We start from the raw sequence: 21967 nt of genomic DNA, 5'->3' as shown, positions 1-21967 counted from the left end.
CGGTCTAATTAGTATATTATGCTTTTATTATTATAGACTAGAGGCCCAGTGCATGATTAAATCATGCACGTGTAGGGTCCCCTACACACTTTCGATTTCGATCGCGGGGGAGCTGGGTGCCTGTCTGATGGTGCACCAGGCCTTTCGGAAGCCTCCGGCTCGGCGGAGGCTTCCTAAAGGCCTGGTGCCGGAGCGGACAGGCATCCAGCTCCCCCGCTTTGATGGTCCGTGGCGGGACGTGAGCTCGCTGCCCCAGAGGCCCCTTCTGTTCCGCAGCACAGCCATGGCACAGATGCTGAGCTCGTGCCGCCACTGGCGACGCGAGCTCAGCGTCCTGCCGGCCCAATCGGCTACCCCAGCCACCCCGAGTCCCACCCCTTGCCCTCCCTCTGGCCCAATTGTGGGCGTAGCGGAGTGATGGTAATTTACATATTACCATTTTATTAGGTAGGATGTCACTCCAATACATTAAATAAAAATCAGAAAAAAATAATTTAACATAGTATTGGCATAATAAATGGTAGCTCTTAAAATAAAATAAAAATTAGTTTACATTTATAAAACTGTACATTTATAAAACTGTATCTACGTCTGTGGGCCGTCTATGTTTTTCTCCTATCTCATCTTCCTGTTTATTCCCAGTTCCCACCTTTAGGTGTTTTAATGCATGGATCTCTCAGGCATGACTCTGTATTGAGCAGGAATTTCTTTGTTGAATTATAGTTGGTTAACTTGTTGAAATTTCAGGGGGAGAGGCCAAGGGGTTGTCTCATATTGCCATTCCTCTGATATCACTCTGTTTTCTTTTTTGTGCATTTATTGCTTTCAGTAATATAATCCACATATAAGTAAAATCAGATGGTTCTTGTGTTGGAAGCTATCCATTGTCTTCACTATCAGAGAAGTGTAAACAAGGAGCCTGGAACGCTGGTGAACCTTGAGCCCTGGCAAGGGCCAGAGCTATGCACTGACTGTTTAGTCGAGACAATGGTGGCTCAAGCAATTTCCTGACCAAATAGTCTCAGAGTAAATCTTTGCTAATATTTACTGACCTTTAAGATAGTCTGTTTGTTACTGGAATTGCCTGACTAAGGGCTTTATGTGTATCCAAAATTGAATAAAAGGTTGGCAAGGCCTGGGTACCAGTGAAGTCCTTTCTCTTGCATTGGACTTTCCGCCTGGCCCCCATTATTTCCAAATTATTATTTCTTGCCTCGTCTCTGTCATTTGTGAGCGGCCCTTCTCCAGATTTCGAACCCTGAACCACGCGGGACATGGCTCACACATTCTTGGCCTTTTCTGTCTGACTTATTTGGCTTAGCATAATATTCTCAATATCCATCCATCCTGTTACAAATGGCAACATGGATATCACATCTTTGATATCCAGTCATCTATCAAAGGACACTTTGGTTGTTTCCAGGTCTTGGCCACCTTGAATATACATTTGCTTTTTAAAAATGAAAGAACAAAGGTTGACAATCTAGAGATTAGATTTCAGCTTTTGTCCTTGAACACAGTACACTTAGTTTATTATAGTAGCTAGCCAGATAATTCCAACTTCTGGAGACACTATTTGTTTCTGTATTTATGGGTGTTTTTTCTCGATTGTTTCATGTCTGATTTTTTTTTTTTTTTTTTTTTTTTTGCTGGACACTGTGTTTGAAGTTATTCTTACAGAAAAAAGCTGGAGACTATAATATGATTTTATCTACTCCAGAGATAATTTTTTCTCTTTTCTTTTTCCACTGGGGCAGAGAACATTGACAGCCTTTTATTTGCCTGAAACCCTTTCTGCACTTTATTTTCTTAATGCCCTTCTCACCTGGTGATTGTCCCTCCTACCTCACTGTGTGCTCTGTCTACATATTTTCTGCTGATCCCTCCTTATTTTTCTGACTTCTGTATGTTGAATTGGCCCAAGGTTCAGTCTCTGGGTCTGTTTTCTTTCTATGCTTATTCCCAAGGTGCTCTTATTTGGTCTCATGTTTGAAAACTCCATCTATATATTGGAACCTAACCACCTCTCACCATTTCCATTGCCACTTTTCTGATTAAAACCACATTTGTGCATTATTTATTTATTTTTTTGAAATTTTACTAACTATTTTAGTAGGCAAAGATGTTGAGATTGAACTCAAATTATGAGAAACTAGTGTTGATATACTGTATTATTTTTAATTTTCAACTTTAGTTAACATATTGATAAACATTAGCATTTTGTATAACAGTGTAAATTATCACCACAGGATTTTCTGCTCAAATTTTATCTTTCTCAACCTTAAAGAGAATCAGACTACAGTATGTGGTAGATTTGAAGAGAGGGTGGTGGAAAGACAATAAAAGATGCCAATAGGCAATGAGTAATATTTTGGGGGAAAATAAGGGTCATGGGAGAAAAGGAAAACAAAATTAAACTATCAGAGAAACATGGTATGTGTGTGGGGGGGGGTCAGGAAGGGTGGTAGGTAAGAGTAAATTGAAGAAAGAGATTGTATGAAGTGTGGCAGTGGATTATGCATTAATATTTTCAATGTTTTACTCAAGACATTTAATTAAACTTAATTTTAGCTCTTTCTTCTGGCTTTGAGACTTTCTGTATTAGACTTTAGTATCAGTATGAAACTAGACCACATCCAATTTCACTATAGTCCAGTTACATCTAAATGAAATATAAGTAGGTATTTTCCTTTTTCATAATTTAAAATGATGCTTTCATTTACTTTAATATTCCACCTGTTCTGAACATTTAAAATGCTACCATTTTATCTGACATAAGTTGGACATCAAGACCTTCTCTAATGATATGAAATGGTGGGTTGGAAGGTACATAGGAGTTTTTCTTTCTTTTTTTACTGTAAATAATTTTTATTTTTTAATTAGTTAACCTTTTGCACTCAGATGTCGAGTGTGACTCGACACAGTTAGCATCGAGATTAAAATTACTCTTTGAATGTATCAATAATTTGAAAAATAAAAAAATCCAAATAAATAAGTTTGTATGAAAAGAAACTCCAGTTTTTTATTCTACTGCTGCGCTTTGTAAAATCTAGGGTATTTAAAAAATTAAATCCCGAGTAGAATAAAGGAATCGAGAAAAAAGCAAGCGAGTGCAAAGGGTTAATATACAATATCATATTAGTTTCAGGTCTACAACCCAATGATTAGACATTACATAACTTATTAAGTGATCACCCTGATAAATCTAGTAGCCAACAGTTATTACAATATTATTGACTACTAGTATATTCCCCATGCTATACTTCACATCTTTGTGACTATTCTATAACTACCAATTGGTACTCCTAACTACCAATTGATACATAGGAGTTTTGATATCCCTTCTTGATAGAATAATGATTTAGAATTTCTAATAAATTACTTGCATCTATTATTAATGTTTTTAGAAATTCCAAGTCTAGGGCCATGTAATTTCTACTTGTTAGCTCTATACTTTATTTGCTCCCCTTCTCATTGAACAACAACAAAACCCCACATTACAATTATTTAATTACTAGAGGCTTGGGTCACAAAATTCGTGCATGGGGTGTGTGTCCCTCAGCCCAGCTGTACCCTCTCTAATCTGGGACCCCTCAAGGGGCATCCCTCTCACAATCCAGGACTGCTGGCTCCCAACCACTTGCCTGCCTGCCTGCCTGCCTGATTGCCCCTAACCGCTTCTGCCTGCCAATTGGATCACCCCCTAACCACTCTGCTGCCAGCCTGATCGACACCTAACTGCTCCCCTGCCAGCCAGATTTCCCCTAACTGCCCTCCCCTGCCAGCCTGGTCACCCCTAACTGCCCTCCCCTGCAGGCATGGTCCCTCCCCAACTGCCCTCCCCAGCAGGCATGGGTCCCCGCCAACTGTCCTCCACTGCAGGCCGGGTCCCCCCCAATTCCCCTCTTCTGCCGGCCCAGTCACCCATAACTGCCCTCCCTGCTGGCCCGATTGCCTACAACTGCCCTCCCCTGCATGCCTGGTCACCCCTAACTGCCCTCCCCTGCTGGCCTGGTCACCCCTAACTGCCCTGCTGGCCTGATCACCCACAACTGCCCTCCCCTGCAGGCCTGGTCTCCCCAACTGCCCTCTTCTGCTGGCCTGGTCACCCCTAACTGCCCTCCCTGCTGGCCTGATCACCCACAACTGCCCTCCCCTGCAGGCCTGGTCTCCCCAACTGCCCTCTTCTGCTGGCCTGGTCACCCCTAACTGCCCTCCCTGCTGGCCTGATCACCCACAACTGCCCTCCCCTGCAGGCCTGGTCCCCCCCAACTGCCCTCCCCTGCAGGCCTGGTGCCCCCAACTGTCCTCCCCTGCAGGACTTGTCCCTCCCAACTGTCCACCCCTGCAGGCCTGGTCCCCCCACAACTGCCCTCCCTTGCAGGCCTGGTCCCCCCCAACTATCCTCCCCTGCAGGCCTGGTCCCTCCCAACTGCCCTCCCCTGCTGGCCTGATCACCCACAACTGCCCTCCCCTGCCGGCCATCTTGTGGTGGCCATCTTGTGTCCACATGGGGGCAGCCATTTTTGACCACATGGGGGCAGCCATCTTGTGTGTTGGAGTGATGGTCAATTTGCATATTACTCTTTTATTAGATAGGATATCTTGCTTGAATCATGACCCTGCACTCCCTTTTATTGTCTCACCATTCTTCCTTTACACCAATCTTTCTCCATGAAGTGATCAATTTACACTTACAAAGAATATCTTTTTATTCTTTTTTGTTGTTGTTGGTAATCCTCACCAGAGGATATTTTTCCATTGATTTTTAGAGAGCAGAATAGGAGGGAGAGACAGGGAGATAGGAACATCAATGTGAGAGAGACACATCAATTGGTTGCCTCCTACATGCCTCCCGACCAGGGTCAGGGATTGAGCCTGCAACCGAGGTATGTGTCTTTGACCAGAATTGAACCCAGGACCCTTCAGTTTATGGGCCAGCACTCTATCTCTGAGCCAAGCCAGCTAGGACCATCTTTTTGTTCTTGACCCTAATAGGATAATCAAGTATTGAATATCAAGTATCCTTTCTCTTTTCCCTTGGTTCCCATCCAGTAATGATAAAAATAAGATGATATAAATGTGTAGTGAAACTGAGATGAGGATACACAAGGAAATTATGGTCTTTCTCTATTTTAGAAACTATTTAAAATCTGTGGGCTGATTATGGTTCCCTTTCTTTCTTTACAAATAAATAATTTTAAAATAAATTCTAAAAGAAAATTCAAAGATGAAACCGACAAAGAAATATAATGGTTTCCCAGCTGTTGTGGCTCAATGGTTGTGCAGAGATAGAAGGGGGCTAGGTAGAGACAGTAATATAAGGCTTGTAGTGCCACAGCCATGGAAGCCTTAAATAAACTTACCTTTATCTTTATCACCATCTTCATCTACTTCATCATTGTCATCGTATTTCTAAAACATTCAAGTTTATGAATAAAACAGATTTAAATTTCTTGTTGACAAATGAAATCACTATATCTGCTTATTTATTTTCTGATAATCTATTTTTGAAAAAGGAAAATATTCTTGTTTACAACAGTACTGTATTGTCTTAAATGATGTTCAATTTCTTTAACACTCAGTTTTTATACTCTACTAATAGCAAATTATAATGTATTTTGTAATAATATATTAAACATAAAGATGATAACTGACAAACACATTTTTATGATTCTGTATCAAGCATGGGATCAATATACAAATTAAAATTTTCCAGAGACTAGAAGATGGGAAAATGAGGAGATGTTGTTCAAAGGTACAATATTCTAGTCATAGGATAAGTGAATAAGTATGGGGATCTAATATACAACATAATGACTATAGTTACAATATGGTCTTATATACTTAAAAGTGATGAAGAGAGTAGATCTTAAATGTTTTCACCACAGAAATTTTTTTAAATCTTTATTGTTGAGATTATTACAGGTGTCCCTCTTTTTTCCTCCCATAGCTCCCCTCCACCTGGTTCCCACCCCACCCCAGGCCCTTGCCACCCTATTGTCTGTGTCCATAGGTAATGCATATGTGCATATAAGTTCTTGTCTAATCTCTTCCCACACCCCCCTCCTACCCCCTTCCCTACTACAGTAGAGTATCGACAGTCTGTTCCATTTCCATGCCCCTGATTCTATTATATTCACCAGTTTATTCTGTTCATCAGATTTTTTTATTCATTTAATTTTTAGATTCACTTGTAGATAGATATGTATTTTTTGTCACTTTGTTGCTCATATTTTTTATCTTTACCTTTTTCTTCTTCTTCCTCTTCTTAAAAAAATACTTCAGCATTTCATATAATACTGGTTGGGTGGTAATGAACTCCTTTAGCTTTTTCTTGTCTATGAAGCTCTTTATCTGACCTTCAATTCTAAATGATAGCTTTCCTGGGTAGAGTAATCTTGGTTGAAAGGATAGACCATTCGTATTCACCACTTTGTATATTTCTTGCCACTCCCTTCTGGCCTGCATAGTTTCTGTTGAGAAATCAGCTGACAGTCATATGGTCACTCCCTTGTAAGTAACTAATTGTTTTTTTCTTGCTGCTTTTTAAGATTCTCTCTTTGTCTTTTGCCCTTGGCATTATAATTGTGATGGGTCTTGCTGTGGTCCTCTTTGGATTATTCTTGTTTGGGGATCTCTGTGCTTCCTGGACTTGTAAGTTTATTTCTTTCACCAGGTAGGGGAAGTTTTCTGTCACTATTTCTTCAAATAGGTTTTCAATATCTTGCTCTCTCTCTTCTTCTGGCACCCCCATAATTCAGATGTTGGTATGCTTGAAGTTGTCCCAGAGGCTCCTTACACTATCTTCATGTTTTTTAATTCTTTTTTCTTTTTGCTCTTCTGGTTGGGTGTTTTTTGCTTCCTCATATTTCAAATCATTGACTTAATTCTCATGATCCTCTAGTCTACTGTTGAATTTCTATATATTATTCTTTATTTCAGTCAGTGTATGCTTAATTTCTGACTGGTCCTTTTCCATATTTTTGGCATTCTCACTAAGATCTTTGAAGGTCTCACTAAGTTCCTCAGCAGTTTCTAGAGTGACCTTATAATTGTGATTTTGAACTCTATATCCAGTAGTTTGCTTTATTCAATTTCTTTCATTTGTGACATGTTTCTTTGTCTCCACATTTTGGCTTGTTCCCTGTGTTTGCTTCTATGTATTGGGTAGCTGCTAATTGAGTTGATAGAGGGGCCTTATGTAGTAGGTGTACTATAGGGCCCCGTGGCTCGGCCTCCCCAATCACCTGAGGTGGACACTGTTGGTGCACCCCTTTGTAGGCTGTGTTCACAGTCTTGTTGCAATTGAGCCTTGATTGCTGTTGGTGTCACTGTGGGGAATTGATCTCCAGGCCAGTTGGCTGTGGGGACCAGCTGTGACTTCAGTGGGAGAGCTGCTGTGCAGGAGACACCCTTATGGATTAGGACTTGCTTCAGTGGGGCTTTGGTGCTCACTGAGTCTGCCCGTTGAGTGTGTAGCTTATGGATATGTAAAGTTGTAATCTGGTATGGTCTCACACTGACCGCTGGGTACACTGGCTCTTGGGTCTCCAGGGAGATGCAAAGTCAGCCACTGCCTGGGCCACCCAGCAGGAGCTACAGAGAGATATGCAGATTCCTCTCCTTTGTATCAGGTTTGGAAGTGTCCATGCAAGGCCCAGCTGTGAAGCAAGGCAGGCTGATGCTTGAGCCAGCGTTGCAGCTTTTATTGATAGGTTTGGGGATCCCTGACCCAGCTGCAGCTTTTTTGACAGGTTTTAGGCTGAGAAAGGATAGATCATTCATATACAAAAGCGGCTGCGCACAGCTTGGGTGGGGTTGTAAATTGAGTGGGGCGGTGTCTCAGGGAATCACCAGGGTGGAGCAAACAGCAATGGCTGCCAGTTAGCCCTTCATGGGGGAGGTCCCAGCAGGGGAACAATGACTGCTGCAAGCACATCCATCTGGAAGAAAGCTGCCCCTGAGTTCCTGCCCCGATGCAAAACAGCTCAGTTTCTCCCCGTATGTATCTAGGTCCCCCAGAGCCTTGCTCGGCACTGAAGGTCAGAGCAAGCAGGAGCTTGTAAATTCAGTTCACGGTGCTGGCCTTTTAAGAGGAGCAGCTGGGTCTCCAGCAGCATGTGTGTCACTCAGCCCCAATCTGCACTGGTTTTTACAGTCCATAGTTCTTATGGCTTGTAGGGACTTCTTTCCCCAGCTCTGGGACCCTGGACTGAGGCTCTGGTGTGGGGCTGGGACTCCTTGCTCCTCCAGGTGGCCTCCATAGAGGCAATCTCCCTCCTGATTTAAAAAGCAGCACACCCGGTTTTGGACCAACCCGTTCCGTGCCTCTACACCTCCTACCAGTCTCATTATGCTTTCTTCTTTACCTTTCTAGATGTAGTACTTCCACTCAGCCTGCTTTCCCGTGGTTCTGGATGATAGTTGTTCTTTATTTTAGTTGTAATTTTGACATGGTTGTGGGAGGCAGCAAGTACAGACGTTTACCTATGCTGCCATCTTGGTTCTCTCCTCACCACAGAAATTTGTAATTATATATATTTGACTTGTGCTAGCCTCCTGGTAATATAATTACTTTAATCCTATATAATAAAAGGGTAATATGCAAACTGACTGAATGGCAGAACTACCAATCACTGTGATGCACACTGACCACCAGGGGGCAGACACTCAACGGAGGAGCTGCCCCCTGGTGGTCAGTGCGCTCTCACAGGGGGAACGCTACTCAGCCAGAAGCCGGGCTCAGGGCTGGCTAGCACAGCGGCAGTGGAGGGACCTTCTCCCACCTCCACGGCAGCCCTAAGGATGTCCAACTGATGCCTTAGGCCCGCTCCCAACGGGCCTATTTTGATATGGTTGTGGGAGGCAGCAAGTACAGGCATTTACCAATGGGGAGCGGGCCTAAGCCATCAGTCGGACATCCCCTGAGGGCTCCTGGACTGCAAGAGGGCACAGGCCGGGCTGAGGAACACCCCCCCCCCCAGTGCACGAATTTCGTGCACCAGGCCTCTAGTAGTAATATGTTATTTTCTTACTTTTATATCTCCTTTTTCCTCATTCTTTCCTCCATATAAAGCCCATATACTGTGCCCTGTAGAAACATAGTTTTCAACAGGGTGCCAAAAGTGTCTGAAGTAATATGAATGTATTACATGGATTGAAGCATCCACAATGTAAAACCTTCAAGTACTATTGTATTTAATGGGATAAACTGAACAAGAGGTACAAAACAAATCTTATCTCTTTAACTTGCCCCTAACACTGACATCATTCTTTGACACAGCCAGAGATAGAAGTAATGATTTGCAATTTCTAAGCCCATGTTTTTGGTTATTTTCAAAGTATCTGCATTGAATTGTCTGTTGCCAACTGATCACATATGACTTTCTTAGTTGTTCTCTGAGTGCCGGGGAAACAGGATACCATTTTCCAGCATCCTCTTCCCTGTGTGGTTCAAATGTAGTTTATCAATGAGAGGACTTTGTGAAAAATTTGTAAAATGGAAAAACATCAGAGGCTGGCTTTTTACATTTATTTTTATTGTTGACACTATTATTGATGTCCTCATCTGCCCCCCTTTTGCTCACCTCCACCCAGCCCCTGTCACCCCATCCCTCTCACCATGACCACACTGTTGTCTGTGGGTTATGCATCTATGTTCTTTGGCTAATCCTTTTATCTTCTTTCATCCATTCCTTCCATTCACTCCCCTTCTGATAGCTGTCAGGCTGTTCCATGTACCCATGCCTCAATTTCTATTGTGTTCATCAATTTATTTTGTTCATTAGGATTCCACATATAAATGAGATCATATGGTATTTTTCTTTCTCTGATTTACATATTTCACTTAGCATAATAATCTCCAGGGCTGTTTTGTAGTCAGACTGGTGAGCAGACAGGAGATCCATAGTGGTTTTATAGCATGTGAGAACTACCTACCTTACTGCTGAGAATATTGATAGATGCTTTCTCAGAAATTACTGCCTTTCCCACCATCTTTCCTGAACCAGTCTCCAAAGGACTCCAACCTGAGATATATGCTATTAGTTTCCTCAATATTCTATCTGGTGTTCAAACATGATTTCCCTAGCTCTTCAAAAGCAAGTTGAGTTTTGAGGTCTGTTGCAATGGACACAAACAATAGTGTGGTGTAGGCCTGGGGAGGGGGTGGGAACAGAGAGGAAGGGGTCAATTGGGAGAAAGGGAGGGACATCTGTAACATTTCCAACAACAACAAAAAATTTTAATTTTTTTCAAAAAAAATCATAGGAGTTAATTTGGAACACAGATGGGATTCTAAAATGAGCAACAAAATGTCCTGGTATTCCTCCACATGTATCCTTCTTCTTCTCCTCTAGGGGCAGTCCCAATTTTCCAACTTCCTTAGAGAATGGAAAGTGAAGAGTAGAGTTACCAAGACATGGAGAAGCATTCCCTTTTATCTCTTTCTCTTTGGCAGACAGCTTATTTCAAAGGACATTGTGGGATGATAACAGCTTTCAGCGATTGGACTTTCAGAATATGGTACAGCCTGATTTTCACACTGGTCAGTCTCAGGGAGAGATTCCTCAGAGAATAAGGATGTCAAGGTGTAGGACTAGGGGTGAGAAAGCAAGCTATGACTCAAGGACACCAGAGATTTTACTAAATCACATCAGCAAAAAGGAATGAACTAAGGATGCATGCAATAGTATGGGTACACCTCAAAAACATTATGCTTCTTAAATTTGATTACACTGATAGATCCAAAATGGGTCAGTAATTCTTAATTTGAAAATAGTTTAAAATATATAGAAAGATCCCCAGCCCCATATGTAAATAAATTATACCTAAATTTCTTTCATGGGTTACTATCATTTGTAGGCCTAATACTGCAATGCAATACAAGTAATTTTAATCAAAGCCTGGAGTTCAATTATTTCTACACCAAACAATACCTAATAATGTTATAAATACCATATGCTCAATCACTGTATGCTCATCATCTGCCCGACACCCCATACCCCTACAGGAGTCCTATGGCAAGACAACCCCCTCTTATGGATCCACCTACCCTCTTCCCCGTCTAAAGTTCTTACTACATATCCCTTCTTAGTTACTAAACTCATAAAATTAGGTAGAGAAAAAAGTCGCCAATATTTTGGCAGAGATCCTGACCAACTCATTCTCCCCTACACCAAGGAACAAATAAACTGGCTCTCTCAAAATGAGGATGATTGGATTATATCCCTCTCTTCATTTCAGGGTAATATTGATAATCACTACCCCTCTCATAAACTCCTTCAATTTACCCGACTACATCCATTCATCTTCCCTAAAGTAACCTCCATCACCCCTTTAAAAGAAGCTTCCTTGGTTTTTTCTGATGGGTCCTCCTCCGGCATGGCAGCATATGTTATAGACTCACAGTGCTACAGCACTAAATCCCCATTCCAATCTGCCCAGCTTGTAGAACTTTTTGCCATTTTACAGATTTTTAAAATCCTAGATAATACCCCTTTCAATCTCTATACAGACAGTGCCTACATAGCACTTTCAGTCCCTTTACTTGAAACAGTCCCCTACATTAAACCGTCTACTAATGCTGTCCCTCTCTTTCACCAACTTCAATCCCTTATCCTGAAAAGACAAACTCCCTTCTACATTGGGCATTTAAGAGCTCATACCGACCTCCCCGGCCCCCTCTCCCAAGGTAATTCACTCGCAGATAAAAGCACCCGCCTAATATGTTCCCTCACCATAAATTCTGTTGCTAAGGCCGAGCACTGCCATGCTCTCCATCACCTTAATGCCCATACGCTCCGCCTTCTATTTAAAATTACCAGAGAACAAGCCAGACAGATTGTTAAAAACTGCCCAGGATGTGTTACCCTCCTGCCACTCCCTCATTTAGGGGTTAATCCAAGAGGTCTACTCCCCAATGAAATATGGCAAATGGACGTTACCCATATCTCTGAGTTTGGCAATCTCAAATATGTCCATGTAACCATTGATACCTATAGTGGATTCATCTTCGCCACTCTCCATAGCGGCGAAGCTTCTAAAAATATCATAGCACATGTCCTTCAGTGTATCACCACTATAGGTAAACCTCAAAAAATTAAAACAGACAACGGGCCTGGATATACCTCCCAAGCATTCCAAAACTTCTGCCATCAATTCCAAATCAAACATGTCACTGGCATTCCCTATAACCCTCAAGGGCAGGGAATAATAGAGCGGGCTCACCAAACCCTTAAACATACTATAACTAAACTCAAAACAAACAACATTTATCCTACAAAAGGCTCTCCCCGCAATATCCTTAATCACGCATTATTTACCCTCAATTTTCTACAACTAGATAGAAATGGAAAATCTGCTGCAGACCGTCTTTGGCACCAAGAAACAAAAAATCAATATGCTAAGGTTATGTGGAAAGATCCACTAACCTCTAAGTGGCATGGTCCCGATCCGGTCCTCATTTGGGGACGAGGGTCCGCCTGTGTCTATGATACACAAGAGGAAGGACCGCGATGGCTACCTGAACGCCTCGTCAAGCCAATTAACCCCCCAAAAGAAAAATAATCTCACATCCAGGGAAATTATCCCTGAGACAAATTTATCTACAGGTCATGAAAACAATTATTGAAGTCCTACTGCTGGTCCTAATACCAATGACCTACAGCGGTTTTGGACCTCCAGTTAACCATGAGAAACTACTCTTAAAAAAAAAAAAAAAAAAAAATGTTTGGCAATCCCTGTGAATCTAGCCTGTTCCCTTACCCAGTCTTGATTACATTGCTGGGCGTAGTAAATGGGCTGTCCAATTCATCCCCTTACTCGTTGGTCTAGGAAGAGGGTTAGATTTGCTCACGGCAGAACAGGGAGGGATATGTTTGGCTCTACAGGAACGATGCTGCTTCTACGCCAACAAGTCTGGCATCGTCCAAGACAAGATCAAGAAGCTACAAGAAGACCTCGTCAAGAATGGACTCCTCCCCTACCCTCCTCCCCATCCTTGGTCCCCTGTCCCCTTGTTGGTTTTCTCCTTATTCTTACATTTGGCCCTTGGGCATTTAGAAAAATAACCGACCTCGTAAAACAGCAAATAGATTCAGCTTTAGCAAAACCCATTCAGATTCATTATCAACGCCTGGAAATGGCCAATAGGTGGGGCTCGGTTTACCAAGAGCACGAGCACCTCCGGACCAAGACTCGCTCCTTCCCTACGGGGACAGCATCTTAACCAGAGGGATGCTTACCTATGCTCTAGCCAGAGCCAGAGGTATGGGTATCGAACCGGGTGCAGAGCAAAGCATTGCAAGGGAAGGTTGGGATATTTTTCCAACCTCCTCTGGATTTCCCTGAGAGTATACCTGGTTTGCATAGAGGTTGACATCGATAAAAATAATGGCTCTGCCTCTCCTCCCCAAAAGATGTCAAGAGCCACACACGGTGGGTATGCAAAGCCCACGGGAGGAACCAGGTCAATGTCTCCTCGGTCGATTAATGCCCACTCCCGTTTCTTAAACAGAGAGGGAGGAGATGTCAGGAACCAAGAGTCGGTCAAAGGATTAACTCTGACCTTCAGTAAGTTACTGTAACTAGGCCCACTTCCTCTTGCCTGAGGACAAAGCATTTCTTCTGTAGCCGCCCTTCAACCGCCACACCCTTTATCTATAGTTACGACTTTAGCCGATTATCTAAGTCAGCCCCCACCCCTCCTAGGCATCCACCCTTCTAGAAATCACATAAGGAACGCTGTAAAAATAAAATTTTGAGGCTTGATCAGAAACCCCTTTGTCTTGCCTCCATTCTTTGCGTCCCTTGTCTGTTTCTCATTCTCTTAGGTGCGCCGCCTCGGTACCCCCGTTAAGACCCCGCAGGTCGGGGAAAACTCTCCTTTTCACATTTTATATCTCTGATTATAGAACCCTTGGAATCTTTTATTTCCTTATTCAACTTTCAAGTTTCAGCATAAATAACTTTTTGAAAAGCTACCATGATCCTTAAAATTATTTAATCTTTTTCATCACAATAGCAATTATTGCATGTTATAATTATCAGATTTTGAGTTTTATCTCACATTTTAGCTGAGAAAATACTTAAGATCACATGCAATGCTTAGTAATTAGCACACACATGTTGAAATAATTAACCACATATATCTTGCAAGGTTTAGTTTTTGAAAGGATTCAGTACATGAAAGTATTTATGGGAAGAGATATTTCTACTCAAAGATAGAATTTAATATTTTGAATTGGAGAAGGCAGTTTACCACTAAAGAGTAAAAAGATCTATTCAGAAAGAACAGAGAGAAGTACAGAGATCGGGAAGACTTAGTAAGCCTAATATGATATAAATCATTGAGGGGAAAAATGGCATAGCTATGAACAAATGAACTGAAAATTGTTTTCAATTTTCCCCATTCATGTTTGACAACATATTACTTACACCCCAATTTTGTCTCATTGTTTTCAAAATAACAAAACCTTTGAAGCATATCCTTGAGAGCTTCTTTCACCTGCTGGTTCCTTAGAGTGTAAATGAAGGGGTTTAGTAAGGGAGCAACAGAGGTATTGAGCAGAGCTACGCCTTTAGTTAAAGACACCCATTCTCTTGCTGAAGGCTTCATATACATAAAGATGCAACTCCCATAAGTAATAGAGACAACAACCATGTGTGAGGAACAGGTGGAAAAGGCCTTTGTTCGCTGTTGAACAGAAGGGAATTTTAGAATGGTTTTGATGATGTACACGTAGGAGAGGACCACTAACAACAAAGTGATGACAAGTGTCACCACAGCTAAGACAAAGGCCATCAGTTCTATGAAATGTGTGTCTGTACAAGAGATCTGCAATAAAGGAGAAGTGTCACAGAGGAAGTGATCAATAGTTTTGGAAGCACAGAAATCCAGCCTGAGTCCCAAGACCAAAGGGGGAAATATGATTAGGAATCCAGATATCCAAGAGCTGAGTACAAGCTGACAGCACACTTTGCTGTTCATAATGATGGGGTAATGCAGTGGTTTGCAGATGGCAACATAGCGGTCGTAGGACATGGCAGCCAGAAGGTAAAATTCTGTAACTCCTAATAAAATAAAAAAGAACAATTGAGTTACACAACCACTGTAGGAAATTGTTTTGTCTCCAGTCAGGATGCTTATTAAGAATCGCGGAATGCAGATGGTTGTGAATGAAATCTCTAAGAAGGAGAAATTTCGGAGGAAGAAATACATTGGAGTCTTGAGACGGGGATCCAGCATGGTGAGGAGAATGATAATTAAGTTTCCCGTCAGGCTCAGGATGTAGTTGAAAAATAGAAACAGGAAAATCACAATTTGCAACAGAGGGTCATCTGTCAGTCCAAGCAAAATGAACTCTATTTCTGTTGACTTGTTCATTCCTTTTTTGTTTTCCTATCAAAGCTAGAAAAAAAAATTAAAGCACAAGTGAGAAAATAGGTTTCTTTATTCTCAGCCATAGAATGTTTCACATTCAGAAACTTATCAATGTGTAAATATTTTCACAAATCTACTTTGAGTTCGTCAAAATGAACATGTCCTCTAAAGTCAGTCATCTTTATAAAAATGCTGAGTATTTTCCTTTGACAAGATTGAAATAAGTCTTACTGTGGTTTATCAGTCATTCAAACTTTACCTCCACAATTTAACATTGATTTTATATCATCTTTCAAAGACTTTACCCTAATAGACTATTTAAATAGTTCAGATATTCTATTTTCTGAAATTAGCAAATATTTTGAGTAATTTTATTCATCACTAAGTTCATTTAATATGTCCTTTCCTTTATTTTTTTTGTAGCATTTCCTTTACCTTTTTCAACTCCATCTGCTTGCCTATTCATACATTTTACCAGTGGCCTTTAGATTCAACACTTAGAAAATTCCCAGTTAAATCAGTAACAATTATTCAAATCTGGATGACTTAGGAAATAAACAAACAGAAAAACTGAAATAAGTCTTCCTATATTTTAATCTATTTTTACTTTATTCAATTATAGTGGTTTTATATAACCTTCTTTATGGTTGTGCAGATTACATTAAGAAGCTGTAGCTTTCTGTTTGCATATAAAATGATCTCAAGCACAGTCACAGTTCTTCTCACTGACTACTGTTATAACAATATTCCATAGTTACTAATTACAATTTGTTTTCTGTTAATTATATTATTTGTAATAGAGCATGACTCTTTGTCTTAGCCAATTTTCAGAATTGCCAGATGATATTCAAAAGTCTTTCTTCTTCCCTCATGTTTTAAAAATATAAACTATAATAGAAAAAATATCAAATGTTACATAAATACTTTTATTTCTTATCAACTAAGTTTATTCAAATATATTCCTCTACTTTTCTAGATAACCTGATATTATTTTATTCATACATATTCTTTTTAAAGTTACTAAATCCCTAGAATCTTTGTGTTAAACATATCTGAATGCTTGCCACCAGTTTTAAGCTGTTTATTGTCTATGAATAATGTTAGTCCTTGCATTTCCACATAAATATTTCTATTTGATTGTTCCTTAAGTTTTTCCATTAATCACTTTTTTTCATTAAAATATAAATCTACATTTCTTATTCATTACCTGTGGAATTTTATGACATGGTAGGCTAACTATAACTAGTAAAGACATTATTTCATCATTTTCTAGTTTTAATAATCTTCTGAGTTTTGTTAAACACACCGATTGTGTTTAAATTTGAACTGGGTGTAAATGTTTTGTTAGATTTCCTCAAGAAGTGAAAAATAGCTCCTTCTAATTTATCTAATGCAGTTATAGTTCATAGGGTTAGATAAAGAAAATGAATTAGTCATTTATCTATGAAAATACCTGTTATATTTATATATGTTCATAGCAAAACTTTATAGAAGTTTTTATTTCTCCATCAAAAAGAATGAATCAATAAGACAATTTAAAGACAAGTTCAGTTATCTTGTACTTCCTAAATATTTTCTTAATTTCTGATTTTAAAAAAGACATGTTAAAATTTGACTTACCTTGCACAGGGCATATTGGGATTTTCCTTTTTGTTATGGCATATAGTGGAATATATGAACTAATTAAATTAAGAGTGATGATAATCAGATAATCATTTCAGGACTTCATTCAATTATTAAAAGGATGTTTTACAAAAATCAATGTTTTTTTCGAAAGGATTCAAATAAAAAGTGAAATGTTTTTTATTTCTTTTTAAAAATATTTTCCATTTTTCACTTAAGTTCACACTCACAACATATCTCACTATTCAAATACTAAAGAACATTGATGTATCTCTACCATCCCTTCCAGTTTGGTTAAATTTTTACTGTTTTTCTTAGTCTTTAACTGGAAGTGTTATATCACAGGTGATTAAAATCTAAGAAGAAATATGCTTAAGTACAGAAATTTAACATATCCCATGAGTCAAACTAAATTTTATCTTTTAGCTCAATAAGGACCCAAGGGACCCTATTGAAATCAGCAAACAATATTCCCCTAAATACGTATTCAGAAAGTACAATTTATGTGCCAATAAAAAAAAAATTCCACTCAGTTGTGTGTTTTTTTTTAATCTTGGAAATATGAAACAAAAATATGAATTGTTTCATAGTCTAAAGACAATATAGGAAAACCTTCTGGTCTTTAGTAAAAAACTTTCTTTCGCTGTTACTAAAATAATAATAGTAATAATAATAATAGGCCCATAACAGATTTTAATGTTGCAAATAAATTCAATTTAAATAAGAGTTTTAACTGTATATTACTAAAATATTTCTGAGGTTTCTCTTTTAATTTTAAGAGAGTGGAGTGTTTTTGTTATAGTTGTTGTTTAGAAATATGGGGAAAATAAACGTATGGTGTTACATTACTTTTATGGCAAGAGGACCTATTCAGGAGAATTCACATATCTGAAACTTTTTTAAAAATTTCTTTATTGATTAAGGTATTGAACTGTATTGATATAAAAGATTCTGCTCAAGTTAAGCAAAGTGGATTGGTTACATATATTAGACATGCAAATTATTATGAAACAAATTCCCTGATGATTTTGTCATTATCCAAATAAAAGTTGTCAAAAGGAAGTGTTTTTGAGAGAGAAACCAAGATGGCGGCATAGGTTAAACACCTAACCTACAGCTGGGCACAACAATTTCAAAAATACAACTAAAAGTCAAAACGGACATCATCCAGAACCACAGGAAAGCTGGCGGACTGAAATGCCCACAACTAGAAGGAAAGAGAAAACCACAAGGATAATCAGAGGAGCCGTAAAAGCCTGAGGTATGGAGACACGGGCGGAGACACAAGCACGCGCGCGTGCGGGGAGGACGGAGCCGGAGAGGAAGGGGCGGCTGACGGCCTGGCCGGTGTTCACTAGCAGGAAGGAGATAAAAGCTCCAGATTGCGCTGAACACCAGCTCCGACTGCACTGAACCCCAGTTCCAGGCAAAACCCTGGGAAGCCAGGCGCACGCTGGGGGAATGAATCTGGGCTGTGGGGCGCAGGCACAGAGGAGCGGCGGAAGGCAGAGCTCCAGAGGCGCGCACGGGAAGGTGCGCAGAGGACGGACTGTTGCCTGTGCTGCTGAATTGCCCTGGTGGGAAGGAGACAAAAGCGCCAGACTGTGCTGAGACCCAGTTCCAACTACACTGAAACCCAGTTCCAGGCGAGAATCTGGGAATCCAGATTCATTAGGGGAGAGACTAGACTGTTTGGCAGCGGGCAAAACTCCAGGGCGCGTTTCTCTCAGAGGTGTTTGCAAGGAGTACAGAGGGACACAGACACAGGAACCTCATAGGGCGGGGCTGACAGGAAGCCAAGGTTGTAGGCTCCACCCTGTAACTCCGCCCCATCCAAGCTGAGCACAGAGGCTTTTCCCTGCTGAGTGCCTCAGGCAGTAGCTGACCTACACTACATTGGAGACCCAGAAATGAGGGCATCTAGTGGTCGGTGTGAGATGACACCAGATTTCAACCACTCGCATAAGGGATACATTCAAGAGGCAGACTCAGTGAGCGCCAAAGCATTGCTGCACCAAGACCCGGCCCATAAACATGTCTCCTGCACAGCAACTCTTCCTATATAGACAAAGAGGGTCCTCAAGGCCAATTGGCCTGGAGGACAATTCCTCCCAGTGACACCAACAACAATCAAGACTTAACTATACAAAGGAGGACCAAGATGGAGGCATAGGGCGGAAGCCTGATCGTTGCCTACCACAACAATTTTGAGACTACGACGGGAGAACAGAGCAGACACCATCCAGAACCACCGGAGGGCTGGCTGAGCAGATGCTCTACAACTAGAATAAAAGAGAGGGGTACGCGGGATGATGCTGATGCCGGTGACCCAAAGTCCACACTTTAAGAACTACGGCTCAGGCAACACAATGGCGGCCTGGAACGTGCTCGGCGCAGTTCCCCCGGCGGTCTCCGGCTGAGGGGACGGCTCCACTCGCTGCCAAGCATGGACAGACAAGCCCCTGGGAGACATGGGGTGGGAGACTCCGCGCTTGCTGACCTCCGAGTCCTTCAAGAATCTCAACACCCCAGAAGCGGCCAGGTGCGCACGCTCGGCAACTGGCCACTGCTGCAGACCCAAGGGCCGATGCAGCGACACCGGACCAGCCCGCCGCCGTGCACCTGGCACACCGGAGCTTCGCCGAGCCCGCCGCCCAATGAGTTCTGCGGCAGCTGCCCTGGAGCTCTGAGAAAATGGCTGAAGGAATTGCTGAGAGGGAATTGACCAACAGGAATTGGGATCAAGAAGACGAAACCCCGCTGAGACCCGGGTCCGGGCGAGGCTGCGAGCCTCTGGGCTCAGGTGTGGTCACACGCCCTTGGGTCTAGGTGAGGCTTCACGCCCCTGGGTCCGGGTGAGGCCACGCGCCCCTGGGTCCAAGTGAAGCCGGATTCCGGGTTCGGGTGAGGGCATGCGCCCCTGGGTCCGGGTGAAGCTGAATCCTGGGTCCAGGTGAGGCCGTGTGCTCCTGGATCCGGGTAAGGCTGGGTCCTGGGTCCGGGTGAGGCCGTGCACCCCTGGATCCGGGTGAGGCCACGCGACCAGGGGTCTGGGAGAGGTCACGCGCCTCTGGGTCCGGGTGAGGCCACGTGCCCCTGGGTCTAGGTGAAGCTAGATCCCGGGTCCGGGTGAGGCCGTGTGCTCCTGGATCTGGGTAAGGCTGGGTCCCGGGCCCGGGTGAGGCCATGTGCCCCTGGGTCCGGGTGAGGCCACGCGCCCCAGGGTCTGGGTGAAGCTGGAGCCCGGGTCCGGGTGAAGCCATGTGTCCCTGGATCCGGGTGAGGCTGGGTCCCGGGTCCAGGTGAGGCCACGCGCACCTAGGTTCGGGTGAGGCCACGCGCCCCTGGGTCTGGGAGAGGCCACGCGCCCCCGGGTCCAGGTGAGGCCACGCGCCCCTGGGTCTGGGAGAGGCCACGCACCCCTGGGTCCGGGTGAGGCCATGTGTCCCTGGATCCGGGTGAGGCCTCGCGCACCTAGGTCCGGGTGAGGCCACGCGCCCCTGGGTCTGGGAGAGGCCACGCACCCCCAGGTCCAGGTGAGGCCATGTGTCCCTGAATCCGGGTGAGGCTGGGTCCCGGGTCCGGGTGAGGCCACACGCCCCTGGGTCTGGGAGTGGCCACGCGCCCCCAGGTCTAGGTGAGGCCATGTGTCCCTGGATCCGGGTGAGGCCGGGTCCCGGGTCCGGGTGAGGCCTCGCGCACCTAGCTCCGGGTGAGGCCACGCGCTTCTGGGTCTGGGAGAGGCCACGCGCCCCCGGGTCCGGGTGAGGCCAGGTGTCCCTTGATCCGGTTGAGGCCTCACTCACCCAGGTCCGGGTGAGGCCACGCGCCCCTGGGTCTGGGAGAGGCCACGCACCCCTGGGTCCGGGGGAGGCCACGTGCCCCTGGGTCTGGGTGAAGCTGGATCCCGGGTCTGGGTGAGGCCACGCGCCCTTGGGTCCGGGTGAGGCCGTGTGCCCCTGGATCCGGGTGAGGCCGCACGCCCCTGGGTCTGGGTGAAGCTAGATCCCGGGTCTGGGTGAGGCCGTGTGCCCCTGGATCCGGGTGTGGCTGGGTACCTGGTCCGGGTGAGGCCGCGCGCATCTAGGTCTGGGTGAGGCCACGCGCCCCTGGGTCTGGGAGTGGCCACGCGCCCCCAGGTCCAGGTGAGGCCATGTGTCCCTGGATCCGGGTGAGGCTGGGTCCCGGGTCCGGGTGAGGCCTCGCGCACCTAGCTCCGGGTGAGGCCACGCGCTTCTGGGTCTGGGAGAGGCCACGCGCCCCCGGGTCCGGGTGAGGCCAGGTGTCCCTTGATCCGGGTGAGGCCTCACGCACCCAGGTCCAGGTGAGGCCACGCGCCCCTGGGTCTGGGAGAGGCCACGCACCCCTGGGTCTGGGAGAGGCCACGTGCCCCTGGGTCTGGGTGAAGCTGGATCCCAGGTCTGGGTGAGGCCACGCGCCCCTGGGTCCAGGTGAGGCCGTGTGCCCCTGGATCCGGGTGAGGCCGCACGCCCCTGGGTCTGGGTGAAGCTAGATCCCGGGTCTGGGTGAGGCCGTGTGCCCCTGGATCCGGGTGTGGCTGGGTACCTGGTCCGGGTGAGGCTGCGCGCATCTAGGTCCGGGTGAGGCCACGCGCCCCTGGGTCTGGGAGAGGCCATGTGTCCCTGGGTCCGGGTGAGGCCTTGCGCCCCTGGGTACAGGTGAAGCCGGATCCTGGGTCTGGGTGAGGCCGTGTGCCCCTGGATCCTGGTGAGGCTGGGTCCTGGGCCCGGATGAGGCCACGCGCCCCCTGGGTCTGGGTGAGGCCACGTACCCCTGAGTCCGGGTGAAGCCGTGCCCCTGTGTCCGGCCGAGACCAAGCCAGAGGGAGTCGGACCTCCGTCACCACCATTTGTCCACCATCCAGATCTGAGGGGTCAGTGCTGACATTTACACATAAGGAACTGGTGGACATTGAAATTGGGTCTCTAAAGAACTGTT

General features: G+C 44.2%; 1 protein-coding gene across 1 annotated transcript; it reads right to left on the bottom strand.

Moving 5' to 3' along the window:
• Positions 1-14431: 14431 nt before the first annotated feature.
• Positions 14432-15388, bottom strand: LOC103304708 (olfactory receptor 6C6-like). The gene has a single exon (XM_008161529.2). The coding sequence runs from the start codon at positions 15386-15388 to the stop codon at positions 14432-14434; it is 957 nt and encodes a 318-aa protein (XP_008159751.2).
• Positions 15389-21967: the final 6579 nt, after the last annotated feature.

This window comes from Eptesicus fuscus, chromosome 7 (genome assembly GCF_027574615.1).
Source record: "Eptesicus fuscus isolate TK198812 chromosome 7, DD_ASM_mEF_20220401, whole genome shotgun sequence".
Lineage (NCBI taxonomy): Eukaryota > Metazoa > Chordata > Mammalia > Chiroptera > Vespertilionidae > Eptesicus > Eptesicus fuscus.
This window is presented reverse-complemented; position numbering and strand designations above follow the sequence as displayed.